Source organism: Microtus ochrogaster, chromosome 5 (assembly GCF_000317375.1).
Source record: "Microtus ochrogaster isolate Prairie Vole_2 chromosome 5, MicOch1.0, whole genome shotgun sequence".
Taxonomy (NCBI): Eukaryota; Metazoa; Chordata; class Mammalia; order Rodentia; family Cricetidae; genus Microtus; species Microtus ochrogaster.
Genome location: NC_022012.1, coordinates 16,145,710 through 16,159,090, shown reverse-complemented (window position 1 = coordinate 16,159,090; position 13,381 = coordinate 16,145,710). Strand labels below are relative to the sequence as shown.

Here is a 13,381-nt window from a genome sequence, read left to right as displayed (position 1 = left end):
GCCGCGGCCTGCAGCCCTGCCCTGACTGTCTGAACCTCCGCCGCGGCCTGCAGCCCTGCCCTGACTGTCTGAACCTCCACTGCGGCCTGCAGCACCACCCTGACTGTCTAAACCTCTCCTCATCCTACCCCATTTAATTTGGCCGCTTTTGTTCCAAATCCGACTGGGGCTCTCGCCCACCCCTTTCCGGAGGCCACTCCTTCTATGACCCTGCTTCCTTACTCTGGTTCTGAGGTCACCTCTCTGAGTCCTGCAGGGATAGCCATATCTAGACTGTTCCTCACAAGCTAAGCCGGATCCTCTCCTGACCTCTGTCCCAAGCCCTGTTTGGAATTGATTTTGATGGTAGCCTTGACTGTCCCCCACCCTCAAGCAGACGCACCGAGAGCATGTCCTGCTGCAGTCAGAAGATACCATCCAGGACCACCAGCGGCACAAGGAGGAGGAGCTGAAGCAGCGCTGGAGCATGTACCAGATGGAAGTGATGTTCGGCAAGGTTAAGGATGCCACTGGAGTGGCTGAATCGCACGTGAGTGCTAGGGCCTGCACGTGAGCCAGGAAGGGCTCCCAGGATGGCGGAGCTGTCCACATCAGCCCTCAATTTCTTCCATTCTTCCACTGTGCTAACTTGTTTGGTATGTCAGTTTGGGGAGCTTTATTTTTCAGGTCCTGTTTCTCAGATCATCACTGTGTGGAATGATCTAGAATACAGTGGACTGCCGAGTATTGCCCCTAACCTCAGAATCCCAGCCCTGCTCTGTGTCTCCCTCCAGCGCCTGATCCTGCTTTAGAATACTGACCCCCACACACCCAGTCAGTTTCTCCAGTTTGGGTTCTCTGTACCCAGCTACCCCTGGAAAGTGGTTAATCCCCAGGCAATCAGCCGTGAACTCATTCAGCAGTCCGAGAACCCCTTCAGAAATGGGTCCCAAGCTGGTGAGATGGCTTGGCGGGTAAAGAAGATGGCTCTCGAGCCCGACAACTCGAGTTCCTGGGCCCGGTGTGGTGGGAAGTGAGAGCAGACTCCTCCAAGTTGCTTTCTGAAATCCACACGTGTGCCATGGCGCACACACACACACACACACACACACACACACACACACAGCCGGGAGGCCTGATCACACCCTAGAGGTACACACAGCGTCTTTGTGCTGTTGAGCGAGATACCCACCCAGAACTTGCTGGCACAGGGATTTTTGAAAGGTGTTCACTCTGCTGCCTCCCGCATGCTGATTTTAGCTGACTCAAACATAGGCAGGAAAGGGCGTGGGGAAAAGTATAGCCTTGAAAGAACCGGCAGACCCACACAATCCTCCTTACACACGGCTGTGTAACACTGTTAGAGTCAGATCGCCCTCGAGCCTCCATTGACCCAGGCTCTGACCAGGGATGGGTGGCCCTCAGGCGGTGGTGCGAAGGTTCCTGGCCCAGGACGAGACCTTCACGCAGTTAGAGACTCTCAAGAAGGACAACGAGCAGACGTTGATGAGGTTGAAGGAGGAGAAGCAGAGGCTCCAGAGAGAGCTGGAGAACCTCAAGTACTCCGGGGATGCCACACTGGTGAGGTGAGGCCTCAGTGGCTGAGGGAGGCCTGGGGGACGCTGGAGTCAGCCGCCTGCTAGCTGCTGAACCTTCTGGCTCCTGGCAGTCAGCAGAGGCACCGCGACTCGATGCAGGAGACACTCAAGAAGGAGGAGCAGCGACGCAACGTCATCCAGGAGCAACTGGATCGCACCTTGCGAACTCTCCAGTTGGCCAAGGACTGCCTGGAGCACTTGGCCAGCAAACTGAACCACGTGATAGTGGTAGGCTCCCCCCCTCCCTGGTAAAGATCTACCCCTAGTGATGCTCCGCCCCTTGGGGGGCGCCACCCAAGGAGATCCGCTCCAGTGGCCACTGTCCCTGGGAGGCCCCACTGCAGAAAGCTCCACCCCATCCCTGGCAAGCCCTGCCCTCATCCTCCCAGAACATCAGAATGAGTTGAAGTGCCACACAAGCCACAGGATTCCAGCCCTGTCTCCTGCCTAGAGCGCGTGACTTCGTTTAAGGAAGAAAGTTTCACACCACGCATCACTGTCCGGGTTCCACATTCCTGGGGAAGTCCTCATTTGCTCAGGCTAAAGCTGACGCTAGTTCTTTAGAAAGCTGCCCTCACAATGGCCTAGCTCATGTATTAATCTCAAAGAGACCTCCCATCCTTTGTATAGAGCTCAAGTCCAAAGGCGAGGCTTTAATTTTAGGACCTGCCTGTGGATGGACTCTTTGCAAAGCTCTCCCCTCCCTGGGAAAAGCCCCACTCAAGGGTGAAGCCTGTCCCCTAGCAGGGACCTCGCATCTCTCAGCTAACTTAGCCTATCCCCTTGCAGGATAATAGCCTTTTGGCAGGAAAGTTAGACCCGGACACAGAGGATTATGTGTCCAATCTGCTGGTCGTTGTCGAGGAAAAGTTGCTGAAACTACAGGGGCAAGTAGAGAGTCATGACATACCAGAGATGCTGCGACACATCACAGAACGAGAGGTGCAGCAACAGGGTCAAGGCTGGGGGTGGGCTGGAGAACCAGAGGGCACGCTGAGATCGGAACAGCAGGTGGGGTGAGGTGTGAGCTTCTTATTCAAAGAAGAGAAGCCGGGACTGGTTGGATCAGATGGCAGGACTGGAGAACCTGGGATGACTCTAGACAGGTCTACAGGCAGGGTCCAGAGCCCAGGCCTCAGTGACAGTTGTCAGCCTGCTGGGGAAGAGTATGCAGGAGAGTGGACAGTGGTCTCTCCTAGAATCTGGGCACTATCTGGAAGTATGGTGGGAGGAGGAACAGCTTCGCTTCAGTCCCACACCTCTCTCCTGCCTCCTGTAGTTCCTGGCCACGTTAGAAGGAAAACTGCCCCTCTACAACACCCGCATCCTTCTGCCCGTTGCCAGTGTCAAGGACAAGTTCTTTGGTCAGTGTGCGCCAAAGGGAGATGGATGGGAGGGGCACGAGGTGGCCTTATGTCAAGGCCGAAGAGGAGGTGCATGGTGTGGTGAAGTCTGGGAAAGGGGAAAGAAACGCCCTCTTCCCCTCCCACCCACCACGCTTCCCTGCAGACGAAGAGGAGAGTGAGGAGGACGACCGTGATGTGGCGACCCGCGCTGCCTTCAAGCTTCGTTCCCAGAAGTTAATCGAAGCCCGCAGTAAGAAGCGCAGTAGGTCGCGCAGGTCCTAGACTGGCAGTCACATCCCTTCGGATGCCTCCTGGCCTCTAGGGAGCCCTCCGACCCTCTGGAGCTACCTACCGGTGTGGCCTCGAGGCTCCTTCAAGGGCTGAAGGAGGCTTGACGTGGGAGCACCTCAGGCCGGCAGCGCCCGGAGGAGGAAAAAGGTTGAGCCAGAAGTTCCCACAGTAAATCTCTTGAGGCGGGTTAGAGTCCGCCTCAGAATCGCGCAATAAAGGTCACAGATTAACCCCCTGGGTATTCACCTCTTCTTGGCCCTGCACCGCCCCTCATAGGCTGACCCCACAAAATGCAGGGCCACAGACACTTGGCAGCTTCCAGCCTGAGACAATAGGGTTCCCATCACCTGTGATACAAATTCAGTGTGCCCTTATTCCCCTCCAGACATAGGAGCACCCCTACACCTGGGGCTGATCAACCCCAACTGACCACAAAGAACTTCCCACCCGGGGACACAGATCTGTCGTCGTCCCCTATACACTCATATCTGGGAACAGGGAAGACTTATGGTCAGGGTGACAGCTTGACACACCTTTGGGGGAGGTCCCGGACTTCTGTGTTGGTTTAAGTGCCAGGGTCCGGTTGGGGACCTCTGGAGCCGTACGACCGCCTTGCCCAGCCCCGCCCCGCGACTGGACGCGCGGCCGCCCCGCCCCACTGCCCGCTCCTGCTGGCCCTTCCGCCTCACTCCGCGGCGCCAGGGAGCAGGACGGGCATCGGGGCCATGCAAAGGACAGCGAGCAGAGAGCTGGCCTTGGTAAGAGGGAGCTGGGGAATCCTCAGACCCCACGTCCCTGGTGTATCCCCAGACTCAGAAACTCCGGATATCCACCTCTCGTTTTCTACCTCTTTCTGCCAAATGGATGTGCCCTGGAGTTCCCACTTGGGGATTCACACTTCCTGACCCCGCGACGCGGCTGGTTTGTGGGGTGGGGACCGGGGTCTGAGACTATCTCTGGAGGAAGTGACAAAAAGATTCTTTGTGACATTGGACTATGGAATGTCCCCAAATGATACCCCATCCACTCAAGACCTAAGAGGAGGGTATCTGTGGCGCAGAGGGACCCACCTGGGATCCCAGCCAGAGTCTCAGTAGTCTGCTCGGGAAAGAGGCCCAAACTTACAGGCCAGGGCAGAGGTGGGGGTCACTGTTCTGAGCCCGCCTCCACATCCAGGCGCCTCTGCAAGACTGGGGCGAGGAGACTGAGGACGGCGCCGTGTACAGCGTCTCCCTACGGCGGCAGCGCAGCCAGCGCTCGACCCCAGAGGGGCCTGGAGACGACCAGGTGCGGAAGGGGCTGGAGGTGAGCAGTGAGGGCGGGCTCAGCCCGGGCTGCGGCGGAGAGGCAAAAGCTAAGAGCAGCGGGGCCAGGAGGAAGGGCGGAGCTTAGAGGCGACCAGGTGAGTGGAAAGGACCTGGGGGCGTTCAGGTGACTGGATATAAATTCAGGAAATGGGGGTGGGGCCAGATGATAGCGCGTCCCGAGAGGTAAAATGACCGACAAGGTGCAGGAAATTTGAAAGGGGAGCAGCTAGATGGGGGGTGAGTGGGACCGAGGCTTGGCCAGTGAAGCGAGCTTGCAAGGCTGACTGAAGCCTAGGGTTGCCCGGTGAGGAGGGAACAGAAGGCAGGGCTTAAAGTGTTGGGTGTCTGTCCTACGGGGTTAATGTAGGCTTTAGATGGGTGGACATCTATTTAGGGAGTCTCAGATTTACAGAAACGAACACAGTCAGAAGCAAAAGAGGTGCCAGCGACAGGTGTGGTTGGAAACAAGGTGCTTGGGACACCCCTCATGTTATTCCATCCCCCGGCCCCCCCCCCCCCCCCGCAGGCTCCCACCCCGGTTGCTGACACCTTCCTCCAGTACCGCACCAGCAAAGTGCGGGCGCTGAGGGCCGCCCGACTAGAGCGGCTGGTGCATGAGTTGGTGTCCGGAGACCGTGAACAGGATCCTGGCTTCGTGCCTGCCTTCCTGGCCACACACCAGGCCTTTGTGCCCACAGCCCGAGTTCTGGGCTTTCTGCTGCCACCGCCGCCGCCACCACCACCACCTCCTGGGTCAGTCATTCTCAAGAGACTCTCAAGTCCCCAATTTCAGAACCCCTTCTGCGCCCCCTCCCCCGCCCCCAAATTTAGAACCCCAGAGCACAGGTCTTAAAAGCTCTATAGCTGCGTTACCATCTGATAGAGGCTTTTCTTCCCAGGGTAGACAGCAAGAGGGCAGAGGCACAGGATCTGAGCTTCAGCAAGCATCTGAGGTTGGTTCCACCCCCACAGCCCCCACCCCCACCCCTGGCCCAAGGGAGCGTGGGGGAAGGGACCTCAAGGTCAGGACTTTCGGCAGCACGGAGAGGCTGGGAAAGTCTAGGTCCTTGGACTCAGTTGTTGTTGTTTTTTTTTTTTTTTTTTTTTTTTCGAGACAGGGTTTCTCTGTGGTTTTGGAGCCTGTCCTGGAATTATTAGCTCTTGTAGACCAGGCTGGACTCGAACTCCCAGAGATCCGCCTGCCTCTGCCTCCCGAGTGCTGGGATTAAAGGCGTGCGCCACCACCGCCCTGCTCCTTGGACTCAGTTTTGACTCACACATCCTTCTCCATTCAGGGCTGTGGTTTCGGTACTCGGTTCTTGGCTGCGAGATCATCCTCAGGACTTCTGGGATCCCCCTGCCCATCAGAACCTGGGGAATGTCCTAATATTTTTGGGCTGGGCAGCCCCAGGAGGGGCAGAAGCCAGGGAAGCAGAGAAGCTTCTAGAAGAGTTCTTGGAAGAGGCTAAGGGAGAACAGGCAGAGGAGGAGCAGCGACTGGCTTGGGCTGGTAAGGGACATTTAGTGCTGGTGATTCTAAAATTGTGCTACCCCTCTAAAAATAACAGACCTAGAACACATTTAAAAAAAAAATAACAAGAACAATTTTATTGTTGGGGGTCACCACATAAGGAACTTCATTAAAGTGTTGCAGCATTAGGAAGTTGAACACATTTTTTTTTTTTTTTTTTTTTTTGGTTTTTCGAGACAGGGTTTCTCTGTGGCTTTGGAGCCTGTCCTGGAACTAGCTCTTGTAGACCAGGCTGGTCTCGAACTCACAAAGATCCGCCTGCCTCTGCCTCCCAAGTGCTGGGATTAAAGGCGTGCGCCACCACCGCCCGACTTGAACACATTTTTTAAACTTATTTTAGTGCTTGGAAATAAACTCATACCAGGCAAGCTCTTGCAGGTCTTGAGTCACATCTCCAGCCTTGGAGATAGCTTCCTTTCCTTTCTTCCTTCCTTAATGTGTGTGTGGTGCATGTGTGTGTTCATGAACATGGGTGCACATGCACGTATGTGCACACGAATGTGGAGAACAGAAGACAATGCTAGGTGTTTTCCTCTGCTGCTGTCTACTGTTATTGAACCTGGAGCTCACCCCTTTGGCTAAACTGACTTGCCCTTGAGCCCCAAAGTTTCTCCTGTGTTTGCCTATCCAGGACTGGGCTTTCACTACTGTGCCTTGTGGTTTGTGGGTGCTGGAGATCTGACTTCAACTCCTCACCCTTGCATGAGCAAATATATTACCCCCTGAGCCATTTCTCTAGCCTCATGGGCAATACTTTTAAGCTAAATGAGCCTTATTTTCTTCACCTGATCATAAGTCTTTATCAAAAGATATTAGCATTTGCTTATTAGTATCCTCCTGCACCCCAAGATCCTTCGTTCTCTGATTTGGGATGTCACTTAGTGGCTGAATGCTTGCCCAGCCAAGAGCAGCAACGTGTGTTCAAATCCCAGGCCTGCCGATTGGTGATTGTGTGACCTTGATTAGATCTCTCCCCCTCTCTGAGATGGGAATGGTAACAGTGATTACCTCACGGGATTTTCCATTTAGCATGTGTTGAGACCCTAGCCTTGGCCATTAATGATGGACTCTGCTTCCCAACCTTCTGGAAAGAACATCCAACACACACAGAAAATCAGTACGCAGCAAGGGATGGCCAAGTGTCCTGGTATTTTGTTTAATTTGTATTCATTGCTACTGTGTGTCTGACACATGTGTCTGGGTCCCTACATGCCACAGAGTGCTTCACTTTTTACTATTATATGTGTTCCATGTTCTTAATGGCTGGGCCATCTGACCAATCATATTATTAATATGTGTTGTTTTTATTTTACAAGACAGGATCTCAGATAGCCCGGGCTATCCTTCGGTAGCCCAGGCTATCCTCAGTATGTAGCCAAGGATAACCTTGAACTTCTGATATTCCTGCCTCTATCTCCCCAGTGCTGGGTGTTATTTTTGTTACTGTTGTAGTCTCTTTGCTTTGTTTTTTAATTTGTTTGTTTATAACTTTATGTGTTTGAGTGCTTTTCCTGCATTAAATGCACCGTGTGCATGCAGCTCCAGCCAGCGTAAGTCAAAAGATCTCTGCTCCCCTGGAACTGGAGTTCCAGGCAGTTGTGGCCATAGTTTTGTCTTACTTTTTGAGACAGGGTCTTGCTATATACCCCACTGAGCAGAGCGCTAAGTAGCAGAGGGTGACCTTGGACAGATGTGTGGTTTACACAGAGCAAGGGACTGAACTCAGGGCCCCTTCTGTGTGAGGCAGCACCAGTTCCTTCCCTGGAGTGTTGGATTGCGTGTGTGCCACCAGCCTAGTATTGGTGTTTGTCTCCTGGTTTTGGTGCTTGTTTTTTTTTTTTTTATTTGTTTATCAAAATAGAGTTTCTCTGTGTAGCCCTGGCTGTCCTGGAACTCAATGTGGAACTCAACCAGGCTGGCCTCGAACTCAGCATACTCCCTTGCCTCTGCCTCCCAAGTGCTGGGATTAAAGGTGTGCACCACCACCACCCAGATGTTTCCTTTTTTGTTTGTCTTATTTTTTAATCTTTATTTATTTATTCGTGTATTTATGTTACCAGGAACTGGAACCCAGCTCTGTACAATCGAGGCAGTTTTCCCACGGGATCTAACCTTTTAGGTATCTACTGGGGTGGTGGAGTGGGTGCCACACATCAATTGACACCTTATTATGAGGTACCAGCAAACACTACAGAAAATCTGGTGCTCTGGAAGCCAGCCTGGTCTACACAGTGACCTCCAGGCCACCCAGAGCTACATGGTGAGACCCTGTCTGGAAACAAAGGAAGTTGAGGATGGAGAAAAGATTACAAATCTCACTCAGGTCTTGAAATGTCACTTCTGGGGCAGGTGAGAGGGCTCAACAAATAAAGGGGCTTGCAGACAGTCCTTATAGTCTGAGTTTGGTTTCTGAGACTCACGTAATAGGAGCGAACAGGTTCCTGAAATTTGCATTGTGCACAATAGATGCGTGTAGTTTTTATTCATTTGTTCATTATTTATTTACATTTTATCCATTTTTTGGCAGTGGTGAGAGTGGCCCACATGTGTCAATAAGCCATCTCAATGAACCTAAATGAAATTTTGAGTTTTGTTTTGGGTTTTTTGAGACAGTGTCTCATCTCACTGTGTAGCCCAGGCTGGCCTGGAACTTGCTATGTAGCCCGAGCTGGTCTTGAACTCAGAGAGAGCCTCCTGCCTTTTTTCCTGAGTGCTGGGATTAAAGACACCAAACCCGAAAGAAAGAAATTTCACTTCTCTTGAGAATGCCTGTCCCGTCCGTCCGACGCCTCTGAGGCTGCCTTGTTTTTCTGCACACTTTTTGTGGTTGATTCCTGGCTTCCCTGCATCCCGTGAGTGCAGGAGCGAAGGATGCTATTGGCTTTGTCTCCACCAGCAGGACAATTAGGGTTATCTAACGAAATAATTGTACTCTGCTTATACAGAATCATCGTCTCATCCGTGCTTGAGCTCATCTGATTCTGTGTCCCTAATCCTCATCCTTTAATCCCTCAAACCCTGAGCTGCTCAAGTGGCCACTTCCAGCTCTCGAGGGAAGCAGCTACTTGCCCATGCCTACTGGTGATGTTTTCTTCTCTGCTTAATTGATCACCGAGAGGTTTCCTTTCCTACCATCAAGTTGTAAATCTTTTGTTACATTCATTTTCCTTATTCTGCAGTGGTGGACTGAGTGAGTGTGGGAGTCGGTTCTCTCCCTCCGCCATGTCGGCCATCAGGAGGGACCCCTATGTGTGTGAGTGGCTAGGGACTGACCTAGGGCCTCACCCTGTTCTTCCACTGAGCCACAAACATTTGGGGCTTGGCTTTCTGGGGGTTTTCTTTTGTTTTATTGGGTATAACTGAACCCACTATGAAGTTTCCACTGACCTCAGGTTTTCAATCTTGCTCCTCTGGGGTAACAGGTGCTCACCACCACATTTAGATAGAATTAGAAGCTATATTTTTATTTTAATTTTTAAGATTTAATTTTAAATATACATGTGGGGGGGGAATGACACACAAGTGCAGGTGCCTGTGGAGGCCAGAGACTTTGAATTTCTTGGAGCTGGAGTTAGAAGCAGTTGTGAGCTGTCTGACATGGCGCTTGGAATTAACCTCCAGTCTTCTGGAGAAATACTATCTGCTCCTAATCTCTGAGCCATCTCCCAGCCCATTTTTATTTTTTAACATTTATTCGTTTATTTTCATGTACGGGACATATCATGTCACCGTGTATGTGTGTACGTGCACGCATGCTTGTGTGTGTGTGTGTGTAGGTCAGAAGACAGCTTTTGGGAGTTGGTACTCTCCTTCCATTAATGGCATCCGCTTCGGGTCTTTGGCTTTGGCAGCAATCTCCTTTAACCACCGAGCCATCTCAGCAATGCCACGCCGCTACCAGCCCACCTTGAGACGGACTCTCACTCTGTAGCCCAAGCTAGCCTGAAACCATAGCTGAGGTCGGCTTCACACTCCTGGCAATCCTCTTGCCAAATGCCCTCCCACCAATGTCATCAATCGGAGGCAAGGAAAACTGAAGAACGCAGTGATGTGTGGTGGCATATTCTTGTGATCCCAGCTGTGGCAGGAGGACCAGCCTGAGGGTGTAGAAAGCCTCCTCCTAAAATCAAAGCTAACAACGAAACCACTTGGGGTGGGCTGCAGAGACGGCTCCACCAGGTAACAGCACTTGCTGCCAGAGCTGGCCCCTTGAGTTAGATTCTTGGAACTTCAGGGTGGAAGGGGAGAACCAACTCCCATTGTCCTCAACCTCTGAACATAAACCCTGGCACTTGCGGACCCAAAAACACACATAATTACGTAAATAAAAAGCAAAACAGTCAGGGTGTTCACAGGTGAGGAGGTGAGACCCAGAGACACAGAGGCACTTGCCTAAGGTCCCACAGGCAATCCAGACTCCTGCTGAGATTAAAGGCATGCGCCACCACCGCCCAGCCTTTTACTTTATGTATAGCTTCGTGTGTGTGTGTGTGTGTGTGTGTGTGTGTGTGTGTGGTGTGTTTTGCCTTCATGTTTGTCAGTGCATCACATGTGTGCACGATGTCCACAGAGGCATCTTGTAGATCCTGTAGGTCCCCTGAGACTGGAGGTACATAGAGGTACAGAGTTGTTAGCTACCACGTGGGTGCTGGGAATCCAACCTCTGTCCTTTGGAGGAGCAGAAAGTGCTCCTAACTGCGGAGCCATCCTCTCAGCCCAAACATGAGTTTTAAACATTGTATCTATTCCCTAGGCCCTCCCAGGGCTGCCCAGTCTCCCAGATCAGAATTCTCCGAGGACTTCGAGGAAGACGAAGACCCCAGTTCTGAAGGCCCCGAGCTCCTGGACTTCAGCGTGGATGAGGTGGCGGAGCAACTGACCCTTATGGACGTGGTGGGAACCCCAGCCAGCGTCAGGGTGGGAGGGTGGGTGAGGCCTGTACTGATGAGCACCCACCCATCGTACCCTCTTCTCCCCTACACAGGAGCTCTTCTTGCGCGTGCGTACCTGTGAATGTCTGGGTTCCATGTGGTCTCAGCGTGACCGGCCGGGAGCTGCAGGCATTTCTCCCACAGTGCGTGCCACCGTGGCCCAGTTCAATGCAGTTACGGGCTGCGTGCTGGGCTCGGTGCTCGCAGCGCCTGGCCTGGCAGCCTCGCAGAGGGCACAGCGCATTGAAAAGTGGATCCGCATCGCCCAGGTCTGCATCAGGATGGGACTGGGGCGGGGCCCAGCAGCCGGCCTAGGGTGCGGCCGGAAACCAGCTTGCTGAAACTGAGGTTTAGAGACTGGAAGTGGATGTATTGAAACAATAGGATTGCAGTGGGAAATGGAAAAGGGGGGGGGGGGGCAGATCAGGTGTATGGGGTGTCTAGAGGAGTGGAGAGGGGAAAAGATGATCCTGGAGGACTTGGGAAAGGATCTTGGATCCAGATGAGAGGCTGTGGGCACGTGTAAGAACTGAGGAACTAGAGAGAAGTAAAGCGTAGGGGTAGATGGGAGAACCAGGCTCAGCCAGGAGGGGTTAAGAGCTGAGGGAGGGGCTCGTTGAAGAAAGGGAGCATGTCGGTTTACCTGCTTAGCCACTCTACAGGTGAGGCCTGGGGTCTGACCTGGTATCAGAAAAGCCCAACCTCAAGTCCCGTGTAGTGGCATGTGCCTGTGGTCCCAGCATTGGGGAGGTGGAGGCAGAAAGATCAGCCTTGGCTCTGGATCCAGAAGTTGTCTTTAAAAACAAAACAAAGGCAGCACGACACAGCTACCTAAGAAGCTGTGCCTGGGAGATGGAAGTGGAGTGTGGCCACTGACCGGCGCCGCCCCCTTACTCCCAGCGCTGCAGGGAACTTGGCAATTTCTCTTCATTGAGAGCTATCCTGTCGGCCCTGCAGTCTAACCCCATCTACAGGCTCAAGCGCAGCTGGGGATCTGTAAGCCGGTGAGTGGGTGCCCCATGCAGTAACCGTGCCCTGGCTCTGACTATTCCCTCTGCTGACCTGAGCGCGCCTCTCTCCCCCGCAGGGAACCACTGTCCACCTTCAAGAAACTGTCGCAGATATTTTCTGATGAGAATAATCATCTCAGCTGCCGAGCAATTCTTTCCCAGGTATTGGGTACCCCCAAATCAAGAAAGTGTGGTGGCCCGTGCTTGGAAGGCTGAGGCAGGAGGAATACTGTGAGTTTGAGGCCAGCCTGGTCTACAGAACGAGATCCAGGGCAGGCTCCAAAGCTACACAGAGAAACCCTGTCTTGAAAAGCAAGCAAACAACAAAAACAACAAAAATACTCCAAGTATGACAATGGGGAGATGTCTGTCTCAGTCTGTGAAGTGCCTTCGGCACAGGCATGAGTCTCTGGTGCAGAAGCCAGCAGCCACACAAAAGCAGAGTGGGAGACCTCTGTAATCCCAGCAGTGAGGTGGAGGACAGGGTGTTCAAGGACAGTTTCAGCTACAAAGTCCAAGGCTATCCTGAACTCCAAAAAACCTTGCCTCAAACCGGGCGATGGTGGCGCACGCCTTTAATCCCAGCACTCGGGAGGCAGAGGCAGGCGGATCTCTGTGAATTGGAGACCAGCCTGGTCTACAAGAGCTAGTTCCAGGACAGGCTCCAAAGCCACAGAGAAACCCTGTCTCAAAAAACCAAAAACAAAAACAAACAACAACAACAACAAAAAAAAACCTTGCCTCAAAACAAAACAAAAAGTAAACAAATTTTTTAAAAAGCAGGGCCCGGTGACTCTTATCACTTGGGAGACTGAGGTAGCCTGGTCTACAGAGTGAGTTCCAGGACAGCCAGGGCTAAGGGGACTTGGGGCCATTCTCAGGGAAGCATCGTGTCCCCAAAACATCCTTCCTTCAGGGATCTGCTGCAAAGCCAACTCCAGCTTCTGTCTCCAGCTTGCTTTCTCCCTGCTTCACAGGCAATACCAGCCTTCTTTATTCATTCTGCAAAATGCAAGGAAGTCAGAGGAAACGATTTCCTAAGGGGCCTAGGGAGGAGGAACCATGTTCTAGGAATTCACCTTGATAGGAGTTTTTCAAATGTGGGCCAGCAAGGGTAAAGTTCTGATTAGAATCGAGTGCTCACCCTCAGTGTAAATTCCATATAGATGAGCATGGAGCCTGATTCCTGGGTCTGGAACATCCGATACCCCTCAAGATAGGTGTGTGCTGTGCCCACTCCCCTCCTTCAGGTCTCTTCCAAAGACCTCCACTTTCAAAAGTACCTCCCCCACCTCCACACTCCCCTCCCCACCTCCACACTCCCCTCCCCATCTCCACACTCTCCCCCACCTCCACACTCCCCTCCCCATCTCTACACTCCCCTCCCC

The 13,381-nt window shown here is 52.8% G+C and overlaps 2 protein-coding genes across 3 annotated transcripts in view; both read left to right on the top strand.

Annotated features, from left to right (window-relative positions):
* The window catches only part of Ccdc151 (coiled-coil domain containing 151), a 13,560-nt gene extending 10,071 nt beyond the window's left edge, over positions 1-3,489 (top strand). The window contains exons 7-12 of the mRNA XM_026778915.1: positions 374-529; positions 1,405-1,565; positions 1,649-1,805; positions 2,367-2,519; positions 2,857-2,941; positions 3,087-3,489. Of these exons, the coding sequence (XP_026634716.1) occupies positions 374-529; positions 1,405-1,565; positions 1,649-1,805; positions 2,367-2,519; positions 2,857-2,941; positions 3,087-3,205 (831 nt within the window). The 3' untranslated portion in view covers positions 3,206-3,489. The remainder of the gene's footprint in view (positions 1-373; positions 530-1,404; positions 1,566-1,648; positions 1,806-2,366; positions 2,520-2,856; positions 2,942-3,086) is intronic.
* A 420-nt stretch (positions 3,490-3,909) lies between these two features.
* Rgl3 (ral guanine nucleotide dissociation stimulator like 3) overlaps positions 3,910-13,381 on the top strand; it is a 16,728-nt gene continuing 7,256 nt past the window's right edge. Inside the window, exons 1-9 of one of the 2 annotated variants that reach the window (XM_026778942.1) lie at positions 3,910-3,972; positions 4,391-4,501; positions 5,048-5,274; positions 5,421-5,474; positions 5,817-6,031; positions 10,806-10,945; positions 11,037-11,252; positions 11,884-11,987; positions 12,071-12,155. In XM_026778942.1, the coding sequence (XP_026634743.1) occupies positions 3,940-3,972; positions 4,391-4,501; positions 5,048-5,274; positions 5,421-5,474; positions 5,817-6,031; positions 10,806-10,945; positions 11,037-11,252; positions 11,884-11,987; positions 12,071-12,155 (1,185 nt within the window). In that variant the 5' untranslated portion in view covers positions 3,910-3,939. Of the gene's footprint in view, positions 3,973-4,390; positions 4,520-5,047; positions 5,275-5,420; positions 5,475-5,816; positions 6,032-10,805; positions 10,946-11,036; positions 11,253-11,883; positions 11,988-12,070; positions 12,156-13,381 lie in introns of both variants that reach the window. The other variant, XM_013346177.2, reaches the window with a different exon arrangement.